The following is a 25780-nucleotide window of genomic DNA, read 5'->3' on the forward strand; positions in this document are numbered from 1 at the left end:
GTTGGAGCAATCATTGGAAAATGGAAAAAGCTAAACATGACAGTCAATCTCAATCGGAGTGTAGTTCAATGCAAGATATCACCTCGTGGGGTCTCATTGATTCTAAGAAAGGTGAAGAATCAGCCCACAACTACATGACAGGCCTGGTCAATGACCTGAAAAGCGCTGCGACCACCGTTTCCAAGGTTATTGTAGGTAATACACTAAGACGTCATGATTTGAAATCATGCATGGCACAAAAGGTTCCCTTGCTTAAACCAGCCCATTTCAAGGCCCGTCTTAAGTTTGCAAATGACCATTTGGATGATACAGAGTAATCGTGGGAGAATGTTTTGTGGTCAGATGAGACCAAAATATAACTTTTTAGTCATAATTCCACTAAGCATGTTTGGAGGAAGCAGAATGAAGAGTACAATCCACCATCCCTACTCCGAAGAACAGGGGTGGTAGCATCAAGCTTTGGGGTGTTCTTCTGCACATGAGACAGGACAAGTGTTAAAGACAGGATGATTTTGGCCGTGTATTGTGATATTTTGGGGAACAACCTCCTTCCCTCAGTCAGAGCATTGAAGATGGGTCATGGCTAAGTCTTCCAACACGACAACGACCCGAAGCATGCAGACAGGAAATCCAAGGAGTGTCTCCAAAAGAAGCATATGAAGGTTTGAGCAGGGCTCAGCCAGTCTCCAGACCTGAACCCAATTAAAAATCTTCTCAATTTTCTCAGGTGTTCAAATACTTATTTGCAGTTTTATAACACAAATAAAAAATAGCAGGGTGTTCAAATACTTATTTTCTTTACTCTATGTTGTGTGTCTGTCCCTCTTCCTCATTACATTCTTCTGGAACTGAGCTGTGCCGTTGAGGTTTTTATTACAGAATACCCCAGGCATAGGTGAACTAGGCTATATGTCGCAAGTGCAAAGACCAATGTAAATGAGTTCAGTCCAATACTGTACTGCTGAGGTATCCATATGCCGAATGGAGCTAGTCAGACGTGTAAGATGTTAACTGAAGTGACTGGAGCTTCCAACTGTTGATTTAAAGTGATATAAAGTAACAGCACTGAAAACAGAATGATCATATTTATTCTACTTGCAGTAGTAAGTAAAATAGTACCGTTAAAATGAGCCAAACACACATGAGCCAAAGGGACAACAAATAGCCAGCTTTCACATTGGCGTAGCGCAGCTTAGCGGTCAAAACTTTTTGCCGTTCCTGGTCGTAAACCTGACAGTCACCATTATTCCCACTTTTATACACCTCCAAATTGACGTATGTATCAGGCATCCGATTTCCCCAACCCCAACCCAATTGATAAAACAAGCATAACAATGAATGACGCACATACAACCAAATCATTACTTTTATAGGGTGGGCCATGACAAAAACGAAACGAAATGGGAAATTCCCACTCCACCTCTAAGAGATCTAAAGTGGAAATTCCTCAGAGTAAGGGGTCTTTGTCCAAACCAGCTCTAACAGGACCGGTTATGACAAGTCCACTTTTTGCCCACAAAATAAAACATGGCTGAGATAGTGGAGAAGCCAAATAAATGAATAAATAATGGATTAATTAGGATTACATGAGTCAAGAAATTATAAATGACTGAAATAATAAAAATGTTGTGAATGAAGGGATCATACGACAACGACTATTTATATGCAGTGACACATTTCAAAATAACAACACAGAGATTTAAGGAACAAAAAGACACTTTTCAGACTAAAATTATGCCTCTTTTTTATTTTGCCCATTTTATTGTCCATTTATTCCCATGTTTTTGTACTGTTAAGCCTGCTGTTTTGTGTTATGTTTAATCCAAAACCCATATTAATATTATCCAGCATGACTTACGCCTAATTTTGTAATTCTGTTCTTTTACCTGTTAAGGTGATTCTTCATTTAACGGTCATATCTCATAGACGAATATTTGATGTCAATCAGTTTAGTGAGCCTCTTCTGTTTTTTGTTTTTTCTGTAGTCCTGTGATTGTTGAGATCCCACATTTCGCCGCTCTGAGGGGTACCGAGAGGGAGTTGGTCATTTTGAGGAGTGAATCAGGAGAAAATTGGAGGGAGCATCACTGCGATTTCACCGAGGAAGAGTTGAACCAGATACTAAACGGAATGGACGAAAGTAAGGGCTCAAAGAAGTTGAATCATTGTCTGGAATATAAGATAAATACAATATTTAAATGCAGATAGAAGAGAGTAGATTCTTTCATTTGAAAATTTGTTGGGCATTCCAATTTTGAAATAATGGGTCCAACACCTAGACCAGTGGTTCTCAACTTGTCTGATTTAAGGACCCACAATTCCACCCTAATTAGACCAGGGCTCGTTTGTGCTTGATATCCTTGCAAATGCTTGAATTTTAATGTTTTAATGTTTACAAGGATTCAAAGGTTCTTGAATTGCTTGGAAAATTGTTGTCATGTTTCTCAACAAGTTTGTTTGAAAATAACGCCGACACTGCTCTCTGGTAACTTCACTTTGCAATCGTATTTTTTCTTTCTTTGTGACAAAGTACAGCTGCCTTTAGTTTGTACATCATTGTCCAAAGAAACATCATCGCCCCCTATGGGTAGCGATTAAGAGGACAGATACATGCCACAGTTAAACAGGGAACTATGAAATGTGGATTAGTGCGGATAAGATGACATATTAATTATGGACTTTTATTCTGAAAGATTTTAAAGTAGCATTTCCCAGTGGTAAACTGTAATGGGAAAAAAACTTGCAAATGAAAATATCAGCATATTAATGTCATTTTTACCCAACACTCATATCCGGAGAGATTTGTCTAAACAAATATATTGGCGAGTTACTCAAGATCTAGAAATCATATTTTGTGATAAATGCATACGCAAGCTTAAAAATCTAGTATATAAATCGCAGATAGAATGTGTGGATTTACAAAGTACACATCGAATTTTGTCAATTAATGTTACTCTAAAATATGAAAAATTGCTTTGGAAAGTCCTTAAAAGGTGCTTGAATTTGGCCATGAAAAAGGTGAACGAAACCTGAGACAAGCTGCGACTCAAAAACAACCCAATTCTCAAATGTATCAAATGAAAGAATTGTGCAGTTAAAAGCCGTGATAGAAGAATACATTCACCTTTTTTCAAAAACAAAATAACCTGAAAAACTAAAACAACTTCAAATCCAAATACTGTATAAACTCACTGCATCGCGTTTAAGCGACCCCCTAAAACCTCTTTAAAATAGCCACATACTACGTACTTCAAAATATTAAAAACTCTTGTACATAGGTAATAATTAAAAAAATTGTGTGGATAATAAAGAACAATATACTGGTAAAAAGAGCTAGAAATATATACATACATATATACAAATATATACATTTTTTAAACCATTTATTGTACCTTCAACCAGTGTTTCATTGGCAGATACTCGTACAACATTTTTGTATTATGTTTTCCCTTTTCGACTCGATCAATGTTGTCACTGTTTTTCACTTTTCCTTCCCGTTTTCACGAACTTTCTTGGCACCCATTATTATGGGGAGAAAAAAAATAAAACAAACAAAATCACAATGAAGAAGAGATCGAGCGGATGTTTTTTTTCTTCCTAACAATATTATTTTGCCAGGGCAAAGGCCCACGATCCGCTTAAGAAAAAACCCACCAGTTGAGAAATACTGATCTAGACTTGTTCTCTAAAATCTTTACAGCAAATATTTGGGTCAGTTAATTATTTGAATAAATAATTGATAAATTAATTTGAAACGGCGAGTTTATTATTTCTCTTGAGCATGTCCCCCCTGTTGTATCACAACACAAGTTTTAAAAAACGTTTTTTCAGGATAATAAATGAAATACCTCCTAATAAGTCATTAATTTGAATGTGGCTACACGTCAATTTACGTAAGTTCTTTGTACAGTTAGTTAGTGGGTTACGTTGTTTTGATAGAAATTCTATGCACGTTTAATGCTAATCTACAATGGAGATTTATGAAAATACAACACTAGCAACTAAGGCTCAATTGGAAAATGTATTTAGAAGCTGAAATCCTGAAGTCCGTTGCTTTGCTGCAGAGCAGAATTCAATCGTCCATACAGTCCTGGCTTGGACCTGGGAACAACCTGGGTTGGCATTCTAGCCATCTTATTGGGAGCGTTTTAGCACTCGGGCTTTGCAGCTTATTAGGAGTATTTTGGTGTTTGGGGCAGTTGTGACAATGACTGTTATGGAGCATGACAAGCGTACCCCTTTCGGATGTATGAGCTGAAGTATAAGGAACCCAGAGGAGCTTTACCAGCTAGGAAAAAATACAATAGCAGACTGACTGGAACATTTAGTTAGTAAGTCAATACCTGATCACCTCTGAGATGGACCTTCTTTTAATCACCACACGATTAACATTTGCAAAAATTAGGACTTTCAGTTACTCAGCTAAATTTCTCAAAGTAGCTCGGTCACATCATCCTACTTGGACGGAACTAAAGACGTGACCAAAGTCATAGTCTTATTGATCAGAAACGGCATTTAAAAAGTTTTGGTTCCTGTTAGGTTTAAGTCCCCAACATTTATGATAAAACGCTCTGAAATAAAAGAAGACATAGAGAATCGGTCATTGAGAATTGGTTATTTTATTAATCATTATAATGAGAGCGGCGGAGACCGGGCTGTTACAAATCTCCCCGCTCACTCTGAAGAAATCTCCGATCTCTTCCTTCTTTTTATTAAGGACTAGTTGAGACTGCTGTCTGACTGTTGCTACGCTGAGTTAATTAATCTTCTTTCGCACGGCCTGCTTTCCACCCGATGATCACAGCTGGCCTCTGTCCTCCTTTCTTCTTAAAAAAAACTTTAGTTATTGCATATTCCAGGTCAGGGTGCATCCATTGGTATGTGAGACAGACTGTACAAAAAACAACTCATGGGCTTGAAGAACAGCTTACAAACTGAAAACTCTACACAAAGGGCTGAGAACACTTATAACATATTAATGTCAACTGTGGGATAAATATATGTATATAATTCCAACAGTTCCTGGTTCCTGGATCTTTTAACCACTTGGATCATTGGGGCACCACTGAGGACACAACTCTGGGCAGCTTTCCCCACTGCTGATGGTTACTGATCTGCATTTGGGTCATGGCAAAGTTGGCCCAGTTCTTTCTCTGTCCCTCTCTCCTCATGTCACCTTGGACTGTGTTCTGGAGAACAATCAAGGCCAGTCCTGTTGATCTTGTGACGTGACCATACCACTGAAGTTTCTGTCTGCACACAGATGACAACAGTTCTTCGTAGGTTCCAATGTTCCTTCTGATAGTGTTCCACACTGTTTTGTTTGTCAGATGAGCTACTTAACTGATGGCTTGACGTTTCCTGATGCATCCAATCTCCATAGTATGCACTTTCCAATAAAAAAGTTTATTGTTCCAGACTCAGTTTAAGAATATGGGCCACAAAGACTTTCCAGTGTCTCCTTTCGAACCCACTTTGCTTAAGTTGGGGTTAGGTGCGGCAGTAATATACCTGGTTAGTTTGAAAATTGACCAGTCATAGATGGGGCTTGTTCAACAACCAACGTATACCTTACACCTTTAATGGTCTCTTGTCTCAGAACTAAATAACTGTTCTTTAGAACATGTTTAATTAACTGGTTTTATTTTAATGAACAACCTTTGGACTTTACAGAACTGGATTCCCCTGAGGAACTTGAGAAGAAAAGAATCTGTCGCATCATTACCAGAGACTTCCCACAGTACTTTGCCGTCGTTTCTAGGATAAAGCAGGACAGCCATCTGATCGGTCCAGAGGGTGGTGTCCTCAGTAGCACTCTAGTTCCACAAGTACAGGCGGTTTTTCCTGAGGGAGCCCTCACTAAAAAAATCCGAGTTGGACTGCAGGTCTGTACCTCTAGCTCCTCCATGCATACAATATGGAAAGTAATCTGATGTATTTCTTGTGGCGTTTCATACAAAAATCTCAGGCTCAACCCATTGAAGTGGATGTGGTGAGGAAAGTCCTTGGCAACAAGGCGACATTCAGTCCGATCGTCACGTTGGAACCAAGACGAAGGAAGTTCCACAAACCCATAACCATGACGATCCCAATTCCAAAGACCCCAAACAATGAAGGGGTCGGACCTGTGTACAGTGGGGAAACGCCCACATTACGTTTGCTTTGCAGTATAACGGGTGTGTACCTTGAAATTATTTAAAGTTTGGACTCAAATTAAAACAACCGTCTTGTGTTTCAGGCGGAACAACACCAGCTCAGTGGGAAGACATCACCGGCTCTACACCTCTTACCTTCGTTAATCAGTGTGTTTCTTTCACCACCAATGTGTCAGCAAGGTAAGGCATACATCTAATTTTGAATACGAATCTCTTGTGTTATTTAATTTATTTTTATGTGTTTGTTTACAAAAATGTAATTAAGTGTTACAACCAGGAATCTAAACCAACAACAATAACAATCCACAGGCAATTTATTGGTTGATTCTTACCAACCTCCAATTCATATTTCACTACAATGTCATTATTTTCCCCAATTTTTAGATTCTGGCTGATTGATTGTCGACAAGTCCAGGATGCTGTCAGTTTTGGCTCTCAGTTGTACAGAGAGATCATATGCGTCCCATACATGGCCAAGTTTGTCATCTTTGCCAAGACCTTGGATCCAATCGAAGCACGACTTCGGTGCTTCTGTATGACAGACGACAAAATGGACAAGACGTTGGAGCAACAAGAAAACTTCACGGAAGTCGCGCGAAGCCGAGACGTCGAGGTGCAGTGTAATATTGAGTGGGTGGAGTTCAATATAGAAGAGGGAATACTTAAAGCGTTGTTGATGTAAATTTGTTTTTGAACTGTTTGTTCACCTGTTTTGGTCTTGATAAACATTTATACGTGTCCTAAAACATGCCTATTACAAATACAATGCCACAAACCAATTACCCACTAGAAAGAGCTCTAAATACACAGATGTCAACCTGTAGTTTACAGTGCTGTCCCAAAGGCTCTGTTTGAAAAGAATAGTTATGCTATGTTGCTAAATACTTGAAAACTATTTAATACAGACCTTTTAATCCAGACCTTATTTAGTTACTGTAGTGGTAGATTGCTGTGTCGACTGGCTGCCAAAATTGTTCTACCTGTTGCTGGGCTGTTAAATGCTGCGGTGCACGACATTGAATTTAGAAAATGAGCATCCACTGTACAAAATAAGCTTCTGTTGGTTGTAAGTACAGGAATATAATCAGATGTTACTTCTACCAGCTTAACCGCTAATATACCAAATTGAATCCAGATGTATAATGTGAAGAGTGCAGAAAAAATGAGTAGCTCAGGAGGTAGAGCGCTCGTCTGGGGATCATGAGATCGGAGGTTCGAATCCCAGCTCTTCCGTGTAACATGTCGAAGTGTCCTTGGGTAAGACACTGAACCCCTAATGCCCCCAATAAGCAGGTTAGCGCCTTACATGGCTGCATGGCCGCTATTGGGAAATGTGAAGCACATTGTAAAGCGCTTTTGGAAGTCATTGACTTGAAAAGCGCTATATAAATGCAGATCATTTCATTTCATGATGTCTATCTTTATATGGATTCAGGTTCTGGAGGGGAAACCAATATTTGCAGACTGTTTTGGAAACCTGGTGCCTCTAACAAAGAGTGGGCAGCATCACGTCTTCAGCTTCTTTGCCTTCAAAGAGAACCGACTAGCACTTTTTATTAAAGTATGTGCAGTTAATATATATTTAAATGTATATTCATTGATTTTTTTTTGTATTTTTACCATATTCAATTGAATTCTCATTCAGATCAGGGACACAGCACAGGAGCCGTGCGGTAGGCTCTCTTTCACAAAAGAACCGCGCACATACCGCAGCTTGAACCATAACGCGATCTGCAACCTTAACATAACTCTACCAACATATTCCAAGGTAAGTTTTTGCTTAAAAAACATAGATTTGATTTGAAATTTTTCATCACGACACATTTTTATGTTGCTTCTAACAGGAATCTGATTCAGAGCAAGACATGGACGACGAGGTAAAAACAATTATCCTGATAAGCTAGCACAAATGTAAATACAATTTTGTAACTGTGCTTGATTTTCTTTCATGAACAGAGTGAAAATAGTGACAAGAAATGTAAGTGGAGCCTTTATATTTTAAAGATTTTTCATCTGAAACACCAAATAACACAACGTTTTTGTAAAGAATTGCAACCACAAATGGTTTCACACTATATAGTATCACATGTTATAACTACAATGTCAGTGATCATATCTGATCATAAAGGTTGTGACCTGGAGTATTCCTCATAAAAAACATGTATTTGTCAAAATATGGACATTTGATGTGTTGCCTAAAATATTAATGAACTTTGCTGTGTTGCTTTGCTATGCTAACATGTCGTCAGTTATAGCGGCACGCTGGCTGTGCTTTTCCCTTTCTCTAAATCTTTTAGAATGGCTTTTTCCTCGCTTGCCTTACCCTCTTCTCTTTTTAAGGGTTTGTTTGAAAGTAGAATGTGTGCTACTTCAGTTTGACTTTGTTCTTTACTCAAAATAACACTAAATTTAAATTGTGGCCAGACATGACTCTCCAAGTTAATAGCAATCTTGAGAGATGTTTGTCGGTTCTTCATCCCTGTTCCTTTTTTTGCAACATTCTGTTTTCTTTGTTTGTTTTAGTTCTGTTTAAAAATGTCATATTTGTTGTTTCATTTCCTCTCACGCCACAGGGACATTACTATCATTACTAACTGTTAGCAAAAGCATTCTCTTTTTAAAATAATTCACTTGGCTTTGCTTCTGCTATTGCTGCTCTATTCCAAACTCTTCTTGAACGACTTTTCCCTCATTTTTGGTCTTTTTTATCTTTTCTATCTATAAAGACTTACTTTCCTCTGTCCTAATCATCGTTGATCTCTGAACTCGATGTATATTTTAACAGCATTGTCTTGATCAAGATTTTCTGATGTCTTTTTACCCCACTTCATTTGTCCCTTGTATTTTCCCTTTTTGGTTGATGAACTTTTTTTGAACTGAAGATGATGAATCTGAGTCACTGGAAACATTCTCACTGAAAACAAGTCAACAGTTGGACCCTGCGACCCTTGCAAGTCCAGATCTTCTCTCAGACATGTCAGATATAAAACTTCCCGTTTTGAGTTCAGAGAATCTTGAACACCTAAAAAGTATGGAACAAGATGGTTCTGGGTGGACTGAAACTATTGCAGAGGTCCATGAAAGGCGTGAAAAAATTGTTAGGATTCAAGATGATCAGTCTGGGGACGCTAAAGAGGAAGCGGAAGAAGTTGGTGCAAAAGACGCAAAGAGATTTGTTGCCTTTGAGACGAAAATTACAACAAGCAGACTTACTACAGTGGAGGGAGATAAGTTTTGTGACAAAAACCTGGATGGCAAATCAACATTGATGGACTGTTCTCAGGACCTTATTTGCAAAGAAACTAGTGAACAGTTTATTGTAAAGCCTGATGGTAAAAGAAGGCCCCCTAACATCAAAAAACCAATAAGGAGAAAGTTAAGGGACAGAGAACGTTCTGGATATAGTAGTTCAGACGGGGAGCTAGAAAGAATGGGCTCTGAGGAGTCTTTGGACGGTGATGCTGTTTTGAATGAGAGCAGCCTAGTCGCACCGGCGACGGATCGGCCAGCTTCTCCTCGAGTGGTTGAGACACCCATAGGCTCGATAAAGGACCGAGTTAAAGCCTTGCAAAACAAAGTTGAAAAGAAGGAAGGACAAAAACATGCTCTGGTAGATATTTCAATATCATCCTTTAAAAAAACAGAAATGGAAAGTGAAATGCCACAGCTCCCTAGCCTTCCCAAATCCCCCAAATCTCAGACAGAAAGATTAGAGGAGACAATGTCTGTGAAGGAGCTGATGAAAGCATTCCAAACCGGCCAGGACCCTTCCAAAAATAAATCTGGCCTTTTTGAACACAAGGCGTTGGAGTCTTCAAGTGAATTTACGGGTTTTGATAAGAAAAAAGCAGCTGACCAAAGTCTGAAATCAACACCAGAGCCCAGAACTCAGCACCTTAAAGTTACCCATAATGAGAATGACTCTCATAGAAGGGACAAAGCAGACTCTGGAAATCTCCCAATGGGCATACTTAAAGATACTTCAAAGGAATCTCTTTTAATTACGGACGCTAATGTTGGAAAAACAGTCACTTTTTGTGATGAGGCAGGTTTTCTCACAGATCCCCCTGAAACGTTACATAAGTCTGTCAAGGAGCTATCAAAATCTTACCAGTTTGGGAACAAAATGTCAGAAGGTCAAGACGGACTTTTTGCTTGTAACGTTATTGATCCTCCAAGTATTTCATCACCAGAAGAGAGAGAGCACAAGAGCCCTCAGGATGCATTAACGTCAGATATTTGTCTTGGAAAGGTAATAGACAAAATTGATACAGTTGAGCAAGGCAAGGGGGAGACTGGTCCTCAAAAAGGGCAATTAAATAGCAAAGGCTCGGGAATGATGCAAATTGAACCTATCAGCACCAGAATTGCTTCAGCTGAAGATTTGCAGATAAGTCCTGACCGCAGACCCTCTGAAGACTTTAGTGCTGAAATAAAGGCTGAGCTTGAAGAAAGTCCAGAATACCAACTATTCAAGCAGACATCCAAAGATTTTGAAGTAAACATTCAGCAAATGGGGTCCAATGAAGAGACTTTGGTTGATAGGCTTCCAACCAGCAGTTCTATTATTGATAATCAAATGATTGACGAGGGTTTTGAATTAACCTGTCAATTCAGCACTGATGATAAAGAAATTAGAGTTGACGAAGCAATACTGGAAGAGGTCTGTGTTGGAAAGAAAACAAATAAGCAGGTATCCCCATCAGCAACAGATATGTCAGGAATGACATCCTTGATGGAAACAGACCTGGATCAGTATCTACAAACCCAACCTGTACCACATCAGGAACCCCAAGAGGTTATTTCAGAGGAAGATTTCGAACAAATTATCCTGATTAAGGAAAAAGAAAAAGACATTGACACATTTTTAGATGGGAGTATTGACATTGATACAACACAAGAAACCGAGAACAAGAAGATGAAAGAACATTCATTGGAAATTGATGCAAAAGAAGCAGAGCATGAACCTAAAATATCGAAGGATGTTAAAAGGAGATCTGGGATCGTGTCAGGCCAAATTGATTTGGATCCCCACCTATACCCAAAGTCAATGCATGATTGGCCAGTGGAACAGAAGAATTTGAAAATAAAGATGGGAGAAACTGATTTTGGTCAACATAAAAATAAAGATTATAATACAACCAAGACAATCACAATTGAGAAAGAACAACTTCAAGAAGTCCACATTAGCAGGAAAAAAGCTTATAAACCACTTGCAAAAGTGAAAGATTATACAGGTTTGGTGTCCCTGATGGAAACTGAGATGAATCAGAGTCTTGAATCCTCTGGTCCTGTTCCGGTTCAACCTCTACAAAATGATATAATTGAAGAAAACTTTAAACAAATCATTTTAATAAAGGGAACACGGGAAGATGATCAGGTATTTACTTCTGATAAGGCTGGATTTTGTGTAGAAGAAAAATATTCTGAAGAAAGTGATATAAGAAAAGACAGACAGGAGACACCTCGTTCCAGTTTAGGAGATGATTTTGAAGAAACTGATTTCAGAGACTCCAGAAATAAGACACCTTGTTCCAGTTTAAGAGATGACAGGGAAGAAACTGATATCGGAGAAACCAGAAATAAGACGCCTTGTTCCAGCTTAGGGGATGACCATGAAGAAATTTACCTCAGACAATCCAGAAATAATTCCCCTCACTCCAGTTTTGAAGATCAATATAACGAGCTTATGGTGGCTTCTCAGATGAATGATGTTAACGAAGAAATATTTGAAGAAGTTCATATAGGAACAAAAACCAAGCACCAAGAGGCCAAAGTATTAAAAGATATGTTCGGGTTGGTGTCCATATTGAACGATGAATTAGATAAATGTCCAGAAACACGTTTTTTACCAGATCAAATACCAAAAGAAGAAATAATATATGAAAATTTTGAACAAGCTATTGTCAAAAAGACGACAAAGGAAGACAATAGCCCCTTTGCTTCCAAAGATGCTTTATCTGACACAAAAGAACGTTTTCCAAGGGAAAACAGAAAAAGGACACCCTATTCCAGTTTAGGTGATGACCCGAACACTTCTGATGATGCCGTATTTGACAAAGTGGAGGAACGTTTTGAAGAGATAAATAAGGCAGGGAGCAGAAATAAGACAACTTTTTTCAGTTTAGGAGATGATTATGAAGAACTTGCAGTGGCCCCTCATATAGACAACAATGGAGAAATCACGGTTGATGAAGCACTACTAGAAGAAGTCCATATTGGCAAGAAAAGCATTAACCAGGCCCACACTGCAGTGAAAGACATGTCAGCATTGGTGTCCTTAATAAGAGATGACTTTGATCAAATTCAGGGACAAACGTTTGTAATTGATGAAACACCGTGTGAGAAGATAATTGATGAGAAGTTTGAACAAATTATCCTGACAAAGGGAACAGAGAAAGACAGTCATTTGTTTGCTTCTGAAAGTGCTTTCTTTGACATAGAAGATAATTTTTTTGAAGACACTGAAAAAAGAGAGGAAAGAAATAAGACACCTTGCTCCAGTTTGAGTGATATCGCTGAAGAAATGGCCATTCACGAACAACTTCTTGAAGAAATCCATATTGGCGATGAAACCAATAACCAATCACCCACAGCGGTGAAAGACATGACATGGTTGGTGTCCTTAAAGGAGAATGACTTGGATCAAAGTCTAGAAAAAAGGTTAGCATCCTATCAACCACCAGAAGAGGACGTAATAGAGGAGCATTTTGAACATACTATTCAAACAAGGGGTGGCTTTCGCCCATTGGTTTCCAATGAGGATGAGTTCGGTTTGGGAGAAAACTATAGAGAAGGCATAAATAAAACACCTCAATCTAGTTTAGGAAATGAAAATGAAATTATCATCATTTCTGAGATAAGCAAGAAAGAAATCACAATGGACAAAACCCCACTTGAAGAAATTTATGTCACAAAGAAAACCAATCGGCAAGCACCGACAGAGGTGAAGGATATGTCAGGGTTGGTTTCCTTAATGGAAAATGACTTGGTTCAAAGTCTAAAAACGAGGTCTGTACCAGATCAACCTCTACTGGAGAATATAAATGATGAGCATTTTGAACAATGTATCTTAACAAAGGGAATGGAAGATCTTATTCACCCATTTATTTTTGATGGCATGATTATGAGCACTGCAGATGAAGTCATAAATGCAGACTGTTTGGAAGAGGTCTATGAAGAACTTGCAATGCCCCCTCAAGTTGACAATGATACTGAACACTTTACAACTGATGAACCACTACACCAAGAAGTCCTGCTTGGCGGGATAAAAGATTGCCAAGCATCCTCAGCAGTGAAAGACATGACAGGTTTAGTCAGTATGATGAAAAATGATATACATCAATGTCTACAATCGAGTCCACTGGCAATTCAGCCAAAAGGGTATATATTTGAAGAAAAGTTTGAAGAAAGTATTATAACAAAAGGTATGAAGAAAGACATACACCCGTTTGCTCTGGATCCGGTTCCATTTGGCGAAGAGGAACATTTGCAGGAAACCGTTATAAGAAGTTACAGAACTCAGACATCTCGTTCCAGTTTGGGAGAGGATGAGAACAACGATAATGAACAACTTATGAGTGAAACATTTCAAAACTTCAATTTTATGACCACCGGCCCATGTATGCTACATAGGCCAGTTGATTTAAACAATCTTAAAGCTGTTAGTCCTGGAGAACCAGCTAAGGAGCTGTATCCACAAGACTCTCTGGAGACAAGCCCAGTATTGGAAGATATATCTTCGAAGAAATCCCCTGATTCGATTGAGCCAAGCCCTACTAAAGAATCTCCGTGTCCAGACTCTCTTGAGGGCAGTCCCACTCAATCAGACTCTCTTGGAGGAAGCCCTACTAAATCAAAGGACATTAAAGATGAACCATTACAAACTAAAGGAGCTCTTTATGAGGAGTATGCATCACAACTCCAAGCATGTTTAGTTTTTGATACACGTATTAACGAAGATAACGTTGAATCAGAAAATGTTACCAAAATAGAAAGTGACAAAAATCCCTCATTCCCTGAAGATGAATTGGAAGAAAATCCGACACTCAATCAAATTACCCCAGAGGAGGAGATGTTTAAAATGGTTGCAAGGATCAAAACCTTCGACGAAATGGAGCAGGAAACCAAAATTAGTAATGAACATGAAAATGGAAAAATGGCCCAAGATGCAACAGCTTCGTCACAAGCTCCACTGGTGGAAAAAAATATTTTAGAATCAGATATTACTTCGATTCACAATATCCATGAAGACAGTGAAGAACTGCAGTCCCAAATAATCAGTTCTTTCACAGAAAACCATCATCCAGATGATGACACCCATGAACAACTAATGCAAGGAATCAACCAAGATGTAGAAACCCAATATTTTACATCTGTTCTTGCAGATTCTGTAGCCTACACCCAAAGAGCTGATGTACAGAGGTTTGATTACAATTGTGCAGATGAGAGGAACACACTTGATGAGTCACCTCAATCACCCAGTGATGACCAAGGTCATGATCAGTTTCAATTTGAAGAAGGAAAGCTCTTTGAAATGACTAGAGGGGGTGCAATTGATCTCACAAGAAGTTTTGAAGAAGAAGTAGAAGGATTTCAAATATGGACACCGTCCGACCATGAATTCGTTTCAGAGGAGACCTGGGTAGATCAAAGCACCTTGCCTAATTTGGATTATTGCGTTGCAGAAGAAATCCCAGTAACACCGACGGATCACATTGTTCCCATTCCCAAACCCAGAACTCTCATAACACCCTCATGTGAGAAGTCCAATCGTGATAAAAATCTTTCTGAAACTGATCTTGGACACTCAACTGAAGTTCAGCTTGGTTCCCCCACACGATTGGAGAAGCTGACTGTAATCCAAAATGAACCAAGCCTTATTGACCCTACAATTGCGGAACTTCAGTCGAGTAAAGACATGGATGCATTCGCCAAGCAGAGCTGTGATCCAATATATTCTTCTGCTGATGAGGATGAGGAAGACGACCAATGCTCGGTCATTGAAATGACTTTTTCAGGTGCACAAACCATTGACAATCAAGGCACAATAAGTAATGACAACAGTCAATCACAACCAGGAAGATCCCTAAACAACACGGAGCTCGATTCGGTCGGCAAACCAGTAGAGGCCACGTTGATTCGCAGATCGAGATCTGAGACAGAAGGTGTCCCTGATAAACCCTCAGAAAAAAACAGGAGTTGTTCCGATAGTGCTCAACCTACATCTGAATTTGACAGTTCTTCAATGCAACCTTTTGCCTCAACTAAGAAAGGAATTGAAGAAGCGTCTGTTTCTTTGGATACCGATGATATCAGCAGCTCAAGTCACAAGAGTGCAGATTCGGTCATTTTTATGTATGACATCCCGACCTCAAGCAGTTTCGACGTGGATCCTTTGACTTCTTTCGGTAGGGTCGATGTGTTTGAATCTAGGCCAACCAGGGATGACACGGTGGCAAATCAGGTGCAGAGAATCGCCGGTGAACATACTCCAGATTGCATGGCAGGTATGGCCAGGTCGACACGGGTTTCTTACGTTTTTCCTGCTGGGAGGAAGAAGTCTTTTCTTCTTAGTGAGGGCATTCCACAGTCATATGTGTGCATGCAGTGGTGTTTTGCATGACAGTCATTCAATTGTCCATCTCATCTGTGTTTGTCATATCTCAAGATTGAATGGTCATGTTGGTTTCGGTTCTAAGCCTATTTTGATGCAGACTTTTGGTATATTCGATACTAATTCCACTTTACTAATAATAACTTTCATCTGCTGATCTTGGGCATGTAATCATATTTTGCAAACTCTTTAGGGGTATAAATCCAACATTTATATATTCATTAATATCAACATTACTCTTCCACATTTAATACAAGGCGTGTTATAATGCTTAAATAGTTTTAGTGTAATAACAATGGATGATACATTGATAGGATGTGCTATTTATAATGAAAATTAAATGTGATATTTTATTGTGGGGTTATTTTAGTGGATTGGCAGGACGATGCTGACAGGAAAGAGGAGATGTTAGCCATAATTGCAGATCTCCTTGGCTTCAGCTGGACTGGTAAGATTTCTTTTTCTTACAGGAGATTCTCATAGTTTGTTAAGAATACCAAATCTCGGTCTCTGTTAGGACTACAGATTGTTCAAATATTAATTTGAATCATTGTTCTTGCAAAAATACTCAATAGTTTCTTCATATATTTTTTTCCATTATTCCAGAACTGGCGAGGGAACTGGAATTCAATGAGGATGATATCCAGTTAGTCAGAACACAGAATCCTAATTCACTTCAAGAGCAGAGCCATGCCTTACTTCAACATTGGGTCGAACGGGAAGGCAAACACGCTACAGGTACTTATCAGCCTTACTCAAAAGGACTATTGGTAGACTGTCAATGGACCACATGCAAACACAGAAAAAAATATTTGTAGTCACTTTGCAAGAACTTGGTTTTAAATGTTATAAACTGTGAAGATATATAGAACATACAGTGGTGTTCAAAAAAATAGCAGTGCAATGTGACTAACCAGAATACCTCAGGTTCTATTATGATTTCTATTGTTATATGACAGACAAGTTACCAGTAGATTCTCAGAAAACAAGCAAGACCAAGCATTTATAACAGGCATTCTTCAAAGGCTGTGCAATCGGGCAAATATTTCAAAGGGGGTGTGTTAAAAAAAAAAAATAGCGGTTTCTGCTGTCAACTGTAAAAACCCAAAACTTATTTGTATGTTGATAAAAAAGGTTGAATTTGGCCATCATAATTTTTAGTTGCATGAGCACAGTTTTTTTAACTGCTTCACATATATGTTGCATAGAGTCAACTAACTTGTGGAACCTTCCAATTGTCATTTCACTTTATGATTGCTTAACAACATTCCCCAATTCAGTGACATTTCTTGGTTTTGCTTCACAAACAGCATTTTTCATATCACCACACAAGTTCTTGATTAGATTGAGATCTGTGGATTGGGCTGGCCACTCCTTAATAACTTTATTGGTTTGGAACCAAGACTTAGCTCGTGTACTGGTGTGTTTGGGGTCAATGTCGATTTGAAAAAAAACATTTCAAGGGCATGTTCTCTTTAGCATAAGACAACATAACCTTTTCAGGTATCTTGACATGCACAAACTGATCCATGATGCATGTATGCGCCCAACAACAGAGTAGGAGAAACATACCCAGACCATGATACTTGCACCACCATGCTTCACTGTCTTCATCATGTACCGAGGTTTGAATTCAGAGTTTGGGGATCTCATACACAGTCTGTGTCCCCTGGACCTAAAATGGACAATTTTACTTCCATCAGTCCACAAAATGTTCCTCCATTTTTCTTTAAGCCATTTGATGTGTTCTTTGAAGAATTTTAACCTATTCTGCCATGCATTTTTTTTATCAGAGGGACTTGCATGAGGTTCTTACAAATAAATTTTCTTCAGACAAACGTCTTCTGTCACAGCACTTTGAGGTAATTGCAGACAAGTGTTTGATTATGATGGAGCTGATCATTGGCTGAGCCCTTAAAACAAACTTTTAAAGCAAAGAACGCTGTTCTTCGGAGCAATGTTTTGAATGACCCATTTTCTTCAAATGCATGTTCAACCTGTTCTGGCTTCACTATCCTTTAATAGGCGCCACTCGATTCTCACCTGATTCACTACTGTTTTTGTTTTGGTTCTTTCCCAAAAGTTTATGAACTTAGAGATTGGTTGCCACACTGCCATTTTTAACACACTCTTTTGAACTATTTGTCCAATTGCACAGCCTTCGGGTCTTGTTTGTTTTTTGAGAATCTACTGCACCGACTGATAACTTGTCTGGCATGCAACAATAACAAATCTACTACAAACCAGGGATATTCTGGTTAGTCATATTGCACTGCGATTTTTTTTGAACAGCACTGTATACTGTACACAGTTCTTGACTGTCATTTTAAAACCATCCCACAGAAGAATGCCTGATCAAGAGACTGACCAAAATCAATCGGATGGATATTGTTCACTTAATTGAAACCCAGAAGAACAAGTCAATTCAAGAACAAACTTCAAGAACATATGCAGAGATTGAAAAGACGTTGGACCATAGTGAAGGTAAGTCAATCAGTATGCAGTCCACGTCCCTGATATGATATTAATCCATTCTGAGCTGGGACTTTTGAAGTGAAATTGCCGTATGGCGGGCTAAGTTAGAAACCTTTGGTGATTAGCTAGTGTGTTCTGACCCAAGATAATAACACTGAAATATAAAAACAGTAGATCCTAAATACTTTTAGTTGTAATAAGTGTGCATATGATTTAATAACATTTCAAATAGATATTTATTTAAAAAGAAGTTAAATCCATGCACGGGAGGGGAGAAGGCAGAGATGGTGGATTAAAAACTAAACAGATTTAAACCTCTCTACATGCAGATATTGTCATGGCCTTAGAAATGTCCTTGCCTTTATCACCTACTTATGTTTAACACTGTCGTAATCGCCAATTGGTTACAATCATGCACCCTAGCAGGGGTATAGCTTTTTGTACATTCTTCTTTTTTTTAAATTGTGGTTATCCTGTTTTGCTCTCCCTTTACATCACTGCAAACCTGGGTACCTATAGCGATAAATACAGTACAAAATATGCAGTATTTTATCGCTGACTTGGAAAGTCTTAACAAAGCTCACAAGATTCTGAACTGAATGGAGAGAAAGCAATTGGAAATTAGTTAGACTTGTAGCATATTGGCATTTCTTTAATGCTTTGACGTAAACCAATAGCAGACCAGCATTTTATATGACGTTGACCAATTGAAGAAATTGTTCCTGATGTCATATAGTGAGGTAAATGTCGTAAAGTTGGGCCCCCAAAACATCATATTCCATACCGGGTTAAAACATTGTAAGGCAGGGAGACTGTATCCCGGGGTTCTTTGGTTCTTACATTTTTAGATCCATGTCAACTGTTTTTCCTTCCCAGTGTCGGTAGCTCTCTCTTCAGTGCAAGACGATGTGGACAGCCCTAGATTTGTGAGACTGGTTGATTCAGATCGGAAACCACCCCCAGCTGTTTCCGAAGAGGACCTTTCTGTCGCTTCTCTACTTGACATTCCTTCCTGGGCAGAGTCTGCTGGGCATACCCACTCTGAGAGCATGCATGGTGACCTTTTGGAGGAACTCGACAGTTCACAGTAAGCCTCCGGTTTTATGTCATTCTAAATTTCTGGCATATTGGTTACCTGTTTTAATGTCTTCATCATTTGTGTTTGCAGTGAACACAACCCTAACCAATGGACTTCGGGAGAGGTTATAACGCATGAACGTACACACTTTGTCACCTACAATGAGCAAGTAAGTACGCTCCCCAACCAAACTGAAGCGGCAATGAAGAGCAAAGAAACTCATGTTTATGACGTCAAGTACAAAGCGAAAGACCCGCAGATTCCCCGCATTACTGATGTTGGTGTCCATAAACCTTTTCATGGTTGTGATCTGTGCCAAGACAAAAATAAATCTGGCCCAAATGTCTCAGAGACGTTTGTCATAAAATCCGATCAGTGGTCATCTGAAACTTTGGAGTTACCATCATGTGGATCCATTAGTCTGATTTTATCCGAATCAGACCAAGCTGACACTGATTTTGAAGCAATTGATGGAGCTTGTGTCTCCCAGAATACCACTTTAAATTACTCCAAAGAACATTTGAGAGAATCTTTCAGCCCCACTATGTTTCCTTCACGAAAAACACCTCAAACAACTCTGGTGATGACTGAAGAAGCTACAGATATAGATAGAAAGAGTGAAGATGAATCCAAAGCTCATTTCCCAACCAAGAGTCAAATTGTCCCTAATGTGAGCAATGGCTATGATCTGTTTCCATCAAGTTATGAAAACGCCCAAAGCCGATTTTTGGAGGGTATACGTTTCATTGATGAGGATGATGAGGATGATGTCCAAAAAGTCGAATCCATGTCCGAGCCAATGGATGACCAAAAATTCCTTCTCATGGCCTGTGACTCAACTGAAACATCTAGTCCAAATAATGAGATATATAATGCAAAGATTGTCTCTTCCAGCCTTTATCATTCTTTCTACACACGGCAGACATCAGAGCAAGATGAAACCATGTCTTTTGCGTCAATAGATTATGACATTGATAAAAAGGGATCATCACCCTTAGAATTTTGGCCACTAGGTGACACTTTTACAAGGCAGTCATCCCCTGAATCTGTAATGTCAATCAGCGATTACAGGGCCATGTCACCTGACTCTCCTCTCAAGAAAAGGAAGGGCTTTGCCACAATAATGGATGTTAGTTGGGCGCTTTATTCTAGCATTAATAAATATACTTCACCTGAAATTGATGAAGATTATAACCAAGACAAAATTACAGATGCTTTTGACTCTCAAATTGCAAAAAAATGCCTGAATGAAGTTCAAAGTTTTAATTCAAAAATACAACCTGTGGAGCAATCTTCCTTTGGCAGAGAGGCCTTGAGAGATTTTGCCAAAAATAATCCGGAATATGAGTACTCAGATATGGATTACCGTCCCTTCTCCCCACAATCTCAGACTTCTCAGTGCAGTTTTTCATTCCTCGAGCTTTTTCTGTCAGAACCCACTCGTTCCAAACTTAGAAGTCAATATTGTGATTATTTTCTACAGTATCCAGGAGACACAGCAACCGTTTCTTATATGATACAAAGCCAAGGAAACCGGGCTAATGTTAAACTTTTGGAAGACACATTGTCTTTTGATACTAATTTGTTACCAAATTTTCGACTACCAGTAAAGAATTCTGATTGTCAGATTTCTGATCAGTTAAATGAAAGTTATAAGAACAATCTCCACGATGAAAAATCTGAATTTCTGAAAATAAACAATCATGTAAAGATTAACAAAGGAAAAATTGAGTACGGTAAAGAAAAACAAATCCCGTTTCAATCCGGTCCTCAAATCCTTGACGAAAAGAAAGAAAATAAGGAATCTTATCTTGATTATTGGTTTTCCAAGTTGACTACTCAACCTCACATTTCAAAAACATCAACACACAGTTCCGATACTTGTCAAACTAATTTTATGAGAACCACAAAAGCAAACAATGAAATGATAGATTATGTAAATTGTAATTCAATCACGGAATCAACTGGAGCAAATTTTACTTCCAAAAACCAATTGCCTGCACTATCTGTCGCAAGCTCAGAAAGACCGTTAAAAAAACAACTTATCTTTAACTTGGTGGAAAGACCAAAGTACACTTTTCAATTTTCAAAGGATACACCAAAAGTGAGTGAAGAGCAACCTATCAATGTTAAGGAATTGGTCAGGCAAGAGAATATAAATGTATCATCTACAATGGTTGGAGAATCAATAACATGTTCTCAAAGTTCCGCTCCAATTAAACATAAAAAGGACAAACTAAACAATCTTTTCTTTAATGGTAGTGAAGAAAAAACACAACCAAGCAATGCAGCAGCAGATCTTTGCCCTGAAGGAAACAGTGGACAAAACAGAATTAGTCACGTGGAAAAACCCCAGGACAAATCTTTTGTAAGTCATTTTACAAATGAAGACGTGATATGTGGCATTACACATGAAACAAATGCCCAATCAGATGCTAAGACAAGAAAACCTAGTTTGCAATTGGAATTCTATGGGTTTCCTGCCTCATTTAGCGATAAGTCGTCAATCCAAACGAGACCAGAATCTCCACAGACAGAAAAGGTAACAACTGGAAGTGCATGTATAGAAAATTCAGACCAAGGTCTGTCTGATACATATACAGAACTGGTTTGTGGCTTTACACTTGAAACCTTAGCTGAAGATGTGTCCATTGAGTCAAGGCCTATTTTGTTGCTCACTGACTCCTTTGATGAGTTTTCTGACTCATCCACTGTTGAGTTGTTAATGGACAGGAGACCAGATTCTCCAAAGTCAGTAGACTCTAACTGTGAACTTAGTGCTCTTTCTCCTGACTCGCCTGTTCCTCATTTTGATAGGGACCAAACTGAAAATTACGAAATGCGCTTCGACCAAGGGTCATGCACACCTCAATCAATGGTTTCAGATTGGGAAGGTCATGATTTGTGTGTAAACAACCCATTTGATGAGACCAGAGCACTGTATCCACAATCTCTTTCTTCAGATATAGAATTAAATACCTTGTTAAGTAGCAGGGCATTGTCTCTTGATTCCGTTTCTTCAGATGTCGACACGTGTCTACTGTGGGAGTGGCAATTGAACCTCAGAACACCCTCTCCTGATCCTGCTATCATAGTTGAGGAATGTCTTTTTGAAGGAGATTCAATATTTGTCCTGAACAACAGTCAACATTGTAATTTTTTCTTAAAATATTCTGAAGACAGAGCAGTTTCAACTCCATCACTTTTGTTTGAGGTTAAGTATTCAGAGCTTTGTCTTAAAGATCAATTTAATACAAATAGGCCAGAATCACCAGAATCTATATCAGAAATTTACAAAACAGAAATTGAAGTTGCATGCCATCCACAGTCTGTTGCACGCCCTTTAACATGTAAAGAGGCTGTGCGTGGCCTATCACAAGAAAAAACAGAAGATACATCGGGGCTGTTCACAGTATTCAAGTCAAGGCCCATTTTTTTACAATCTTTCTCTCATCATACTCTTTCTAACTCCTCCATGGTTGAATTAGACGTTGGTTTGAGACCAAATCCTCCAGAATCTGTCGAATCTCATTGGGAACTAAAGGCTCTGTCCCTGGACTCACCTGTTCCTACGTATGACACAGCCCAGACTGAAAGTTATGAACTGCACTTTAACCAAAGGTCATGCACACCACAATCAATCGTTTCCGATTGGGAAGGTCAGGATTTGTGTCTCACTGACCTGTTTGATGAGACCAGAGCTTCATCTCCACAGTCTGTTTCGTCAGACACGGAACCAGATATATTTTTTATTACCAGGCCAGAATCTGTTTCTTCAGATCCACACAGGTTGATGCTGTGTGATGGGAAATTGGACTCAAGAGCTTCCTCACCTGATTCTGCCAAAGAGATAGAAAAATGTTCAGCTATTTCCAATGTGTTCCTTCACAATAAAAAGCAACATTGTACTTATTTCTTAATTTATTCTAAAGACAGGCCAGTTTCACCTCAGTCACTCTTGTCTGATATAGAGTACTCAGAACTTGAAGATCTCCTTGATGAAAACAGGCCAGAATCACCAGATTCCTTTTCGTCAGAAAATGCCACAAGAGAAACTAAAGTTTTAGAAAATGAGGGACAAGTTCAGTCCAGTTCAGGACATCTTACCTATGCTGAGGTTGTCCGTGGCTTTACAAACAAAAAACCAGCGACCGTCATCCCCAATGTTTCAGATTTACAGCCAAAGCCTAAATTGCCAATAGCAGAATCATTTGAGAACATTTCTAACTCAAATAAAAAAACAGCAGACACTCTGTGTGAAACCTTCGACTTTGAGTCAAATAATGATTCACTACTATATGGCTCTTTTGATGATCTTTCTGACTCGTACACAGCTGAGTTAAGCATGGACGGGAGACCGGAATCTCCACATTCTGTTGCCTCTCACTGCGAACTGAGGGCTCTTTCTCCGGACTCACCTGTTCCTCATTTCGACATTGCCCAAACTGATGATTATGAACTTTACCAGATGTCATTCACTCCGCAGTCAATCATTTCCGATTGGGAAGGTCATGATTTGTGTCTCATGAACCTATTTGACGAGACAAGAACACTGTCTCAACAGTCTGGTTCTTCAGACATGGAACCAGATGCATTGTTTATCAACGGTGCAATGTCTCCAGACTTTGCTTCTTTTGATGTAGACACATCACTACTGAGGGACTGGCTTTTAGTCTTTGGGGCATCCTGCCCTGAGTCTGCAACCACATTTGAGAAATGTATATTTGCAGCAGACCCAACACTTTTTCAAAACAACAGAAAAGATTGTTATTATTACTTGAAGTATGCCGAAGAGAGGAAAAGTTCACCTCTGCCACTGTCGTCTGATGTTGAGTATACACAACTTTGTTTCAAAGATATAGGTCATGAAAGTAAGTCGGAAGGGCCTCATTCTTCATTATCGGAAAATTTGACAAAACAAAAACAGGTTATAGAATTTGTAAGGCAACCTCAGTCTGGTAGGGGAGTTTTTACTTATGCAGAGGTGGTCCGTGGCTTAAAAAACGAAAAAACAGCAGATACCATGTCTAAATCCGTGGCCTTAGAGTCAAGTACTGATTTGCTACGCTTTGATTCTTTTGATACGTTTTCAGACTTCACAGTTGAGTTAAATGTGGACATAACACCAGATATTCCAGAACCCGTTGTCTCTAACGATTCCGTTGTCTCTAACTGTGAACTCAGCGCTCTTCATCCTGAATCTTCTGCTCCTCATTTAGAAAACACCACAACTGAAAATTACGAAGAGTACTTAAACCAAAGGTCTTGTAGGAGACATTCAACCGTTTCGGATTGGGAAGATCATGATTCGTGTCTCAGCAACCTAGTTCATGAAACCCTAACACTGTCTCCGCAGTCCATTTCCTCCGACATGGAACAAGATATCTTATTTAGTATCAGGACGTTGTCTCCAGATTCTCTTTCTTCAGATCTTCACACCTTACTACTATGGGATGGGCAACTGGATTCAAGAGTTTCCTCACCTGATTCCTCTGCATTAGATAAGAAATGTTCTTTTAGTTCTGATGTGTTTTTTCAAAACCAGAGACACCATTGTACTTATTTGCTGAAATATTCTGAAGATAGGCTAGTTAAACCTCTGTCATTGCTGTCTGGGTATTCAGAACTTTGTCACAATTATATCGTTGATGAAAGCAGGCCAGAATCTCCAGATTCGCTTTCAAGTGAAGATTTCGGAAAAGAAAGTGAAGTTTTAGAAGTTGTGGGACAATCTCAGGCTAGTGGAAGATTTTTAACCTATGCAGAGGTTGTCCGTGGCTTTTCACATGAAAATCCTGCTGAATCATTGAGTAAAACCATCACCTTGGTGTCAAGTCCTGATTTTCTACTCTTTGATTCTTTTGATGAGTTTTCAGACTTAACAACTTTTGAGTTAGATGTGGACGTGAGACCAGATTCTCCACAATCTGCCATATCTCACTGTGAACTCAAGGCTCTTTCATTTGACTCAACTGTTCCTCATTTTGATATAACCACAACTGAAAATTATGAGCTTTACTTAAACCAAAGGTCATGCTCACCTCAATCAATCGTTTCAGATTGGGAAGGTCAAAATTTTTGTCTCGCCAACCTATTTGATGAGACCAGACAACTGTCCCTGGACTCACCTGTTCCTCAGTATGACATAGCCCAGACTGAAAGTTATGAACTGCACTTTAACCAAAGGTCATGCACACCAGAATCATACATTTCAGATTGGGAAGGTCAGAATTTGTGTCTCACTGACCTATTTGATGAGACAAGAGCACTGTCTCCACAGTCTGTTAGTAGCAGGGCATTGTCTCCTGATTCTGTGTTTTCAGATTTAGACAAGTCACAAATGCAGGACTGGCTGTTGGACTTAAGGGCATCCTCTCCTGATTCTGCCGTATTGATTGATAAATGTTCATTTAATTCCGATACATTACTTCAAAACAACAGACATTGTAATTATTA

The 25780-nt window shown here is 39.0% G+C and overlaps 2 protein-coding genes across 2 annotated transcripts in view; both read left to right on the plus strand.

The window, feature by feature from the left end:
* ank2a (ankyrin 2a, neuronal) overlaps nt 1-25780 on the plus strand; it is a 153675-nt gene that overhangs the window by 101419 nt on the left and 26476 nt on the right. The window contains exons 31-45 of the mRNA XM_088343031.1: nt 1986-2140; nt 5674-5885; nt 5969-6176; nt 6239-6335; nt 6540-6768; nt 7591-7716; nt 7801-7923; nt 8000-8032; nt 8112-8133; nt 9038-15664; nt 16142-16219; nt 16378-16509; nt 18115-18255; nt 19123-19333; nt 19415-19493. Coding sequence (XP_088199157.1) covers nt 1986-2140; nt 5674-5885; nt 5969-6176; nt 6239-6335; nt 6540-6768; nt 7591-7716; nt 7801-7923; nt 8000-8032; nt 8112-8133; nt 9038-15664; nt 16142-16219; nt 16378-16509; nt 18115-18255; nt 19123-19333; nt 19415-19493 — 8473 coding nt within the window. The remainder of the gene's footprint in view (nt 1-1985; nt 2141-5673; nt 5886-5968; nt 6177-6238; nt 6336-6539; nt 6769-7590; nt 7717-7800; nt 7924-7999; nt 8033-8111; nt 8134-9037; nt 15665-16141; nt 16220-16377; nt 16510-18114; nt 18256-19122; nt 19334-19414; nt 19494-25780) is intronic.
* LOC148361907 (uncharacterized) lies at nt 22800-25705 on the plus strand. Its single transcript, XM_088342892.1, has 2 exons — nt 22800-24586; nt 25648-25705. Exons 1-2 carry the CDS (start codon nt 22800-22802, stop codon nt 25703-25705), a joined length of 1845 nt encoding a protein of 614 aa, XP_088199018.1.

This window comes from Urocampus carinirostris, chromosome 8 (assembly GCF_059441175.1).
Source record: "Urocampus carinirostris isolate Australia breed hairy pipefish chromosome 8, RoL_Ucar_1.0, whole genome shotgun sequence".
Taxonomy (NCBI): domain Eukaryota; kingdom Metazoa; phylum Chordata; class Actinopteri; order Syngnathiformes; family Syngnathidae; genus Urocampus; species Urocampus carinirostris.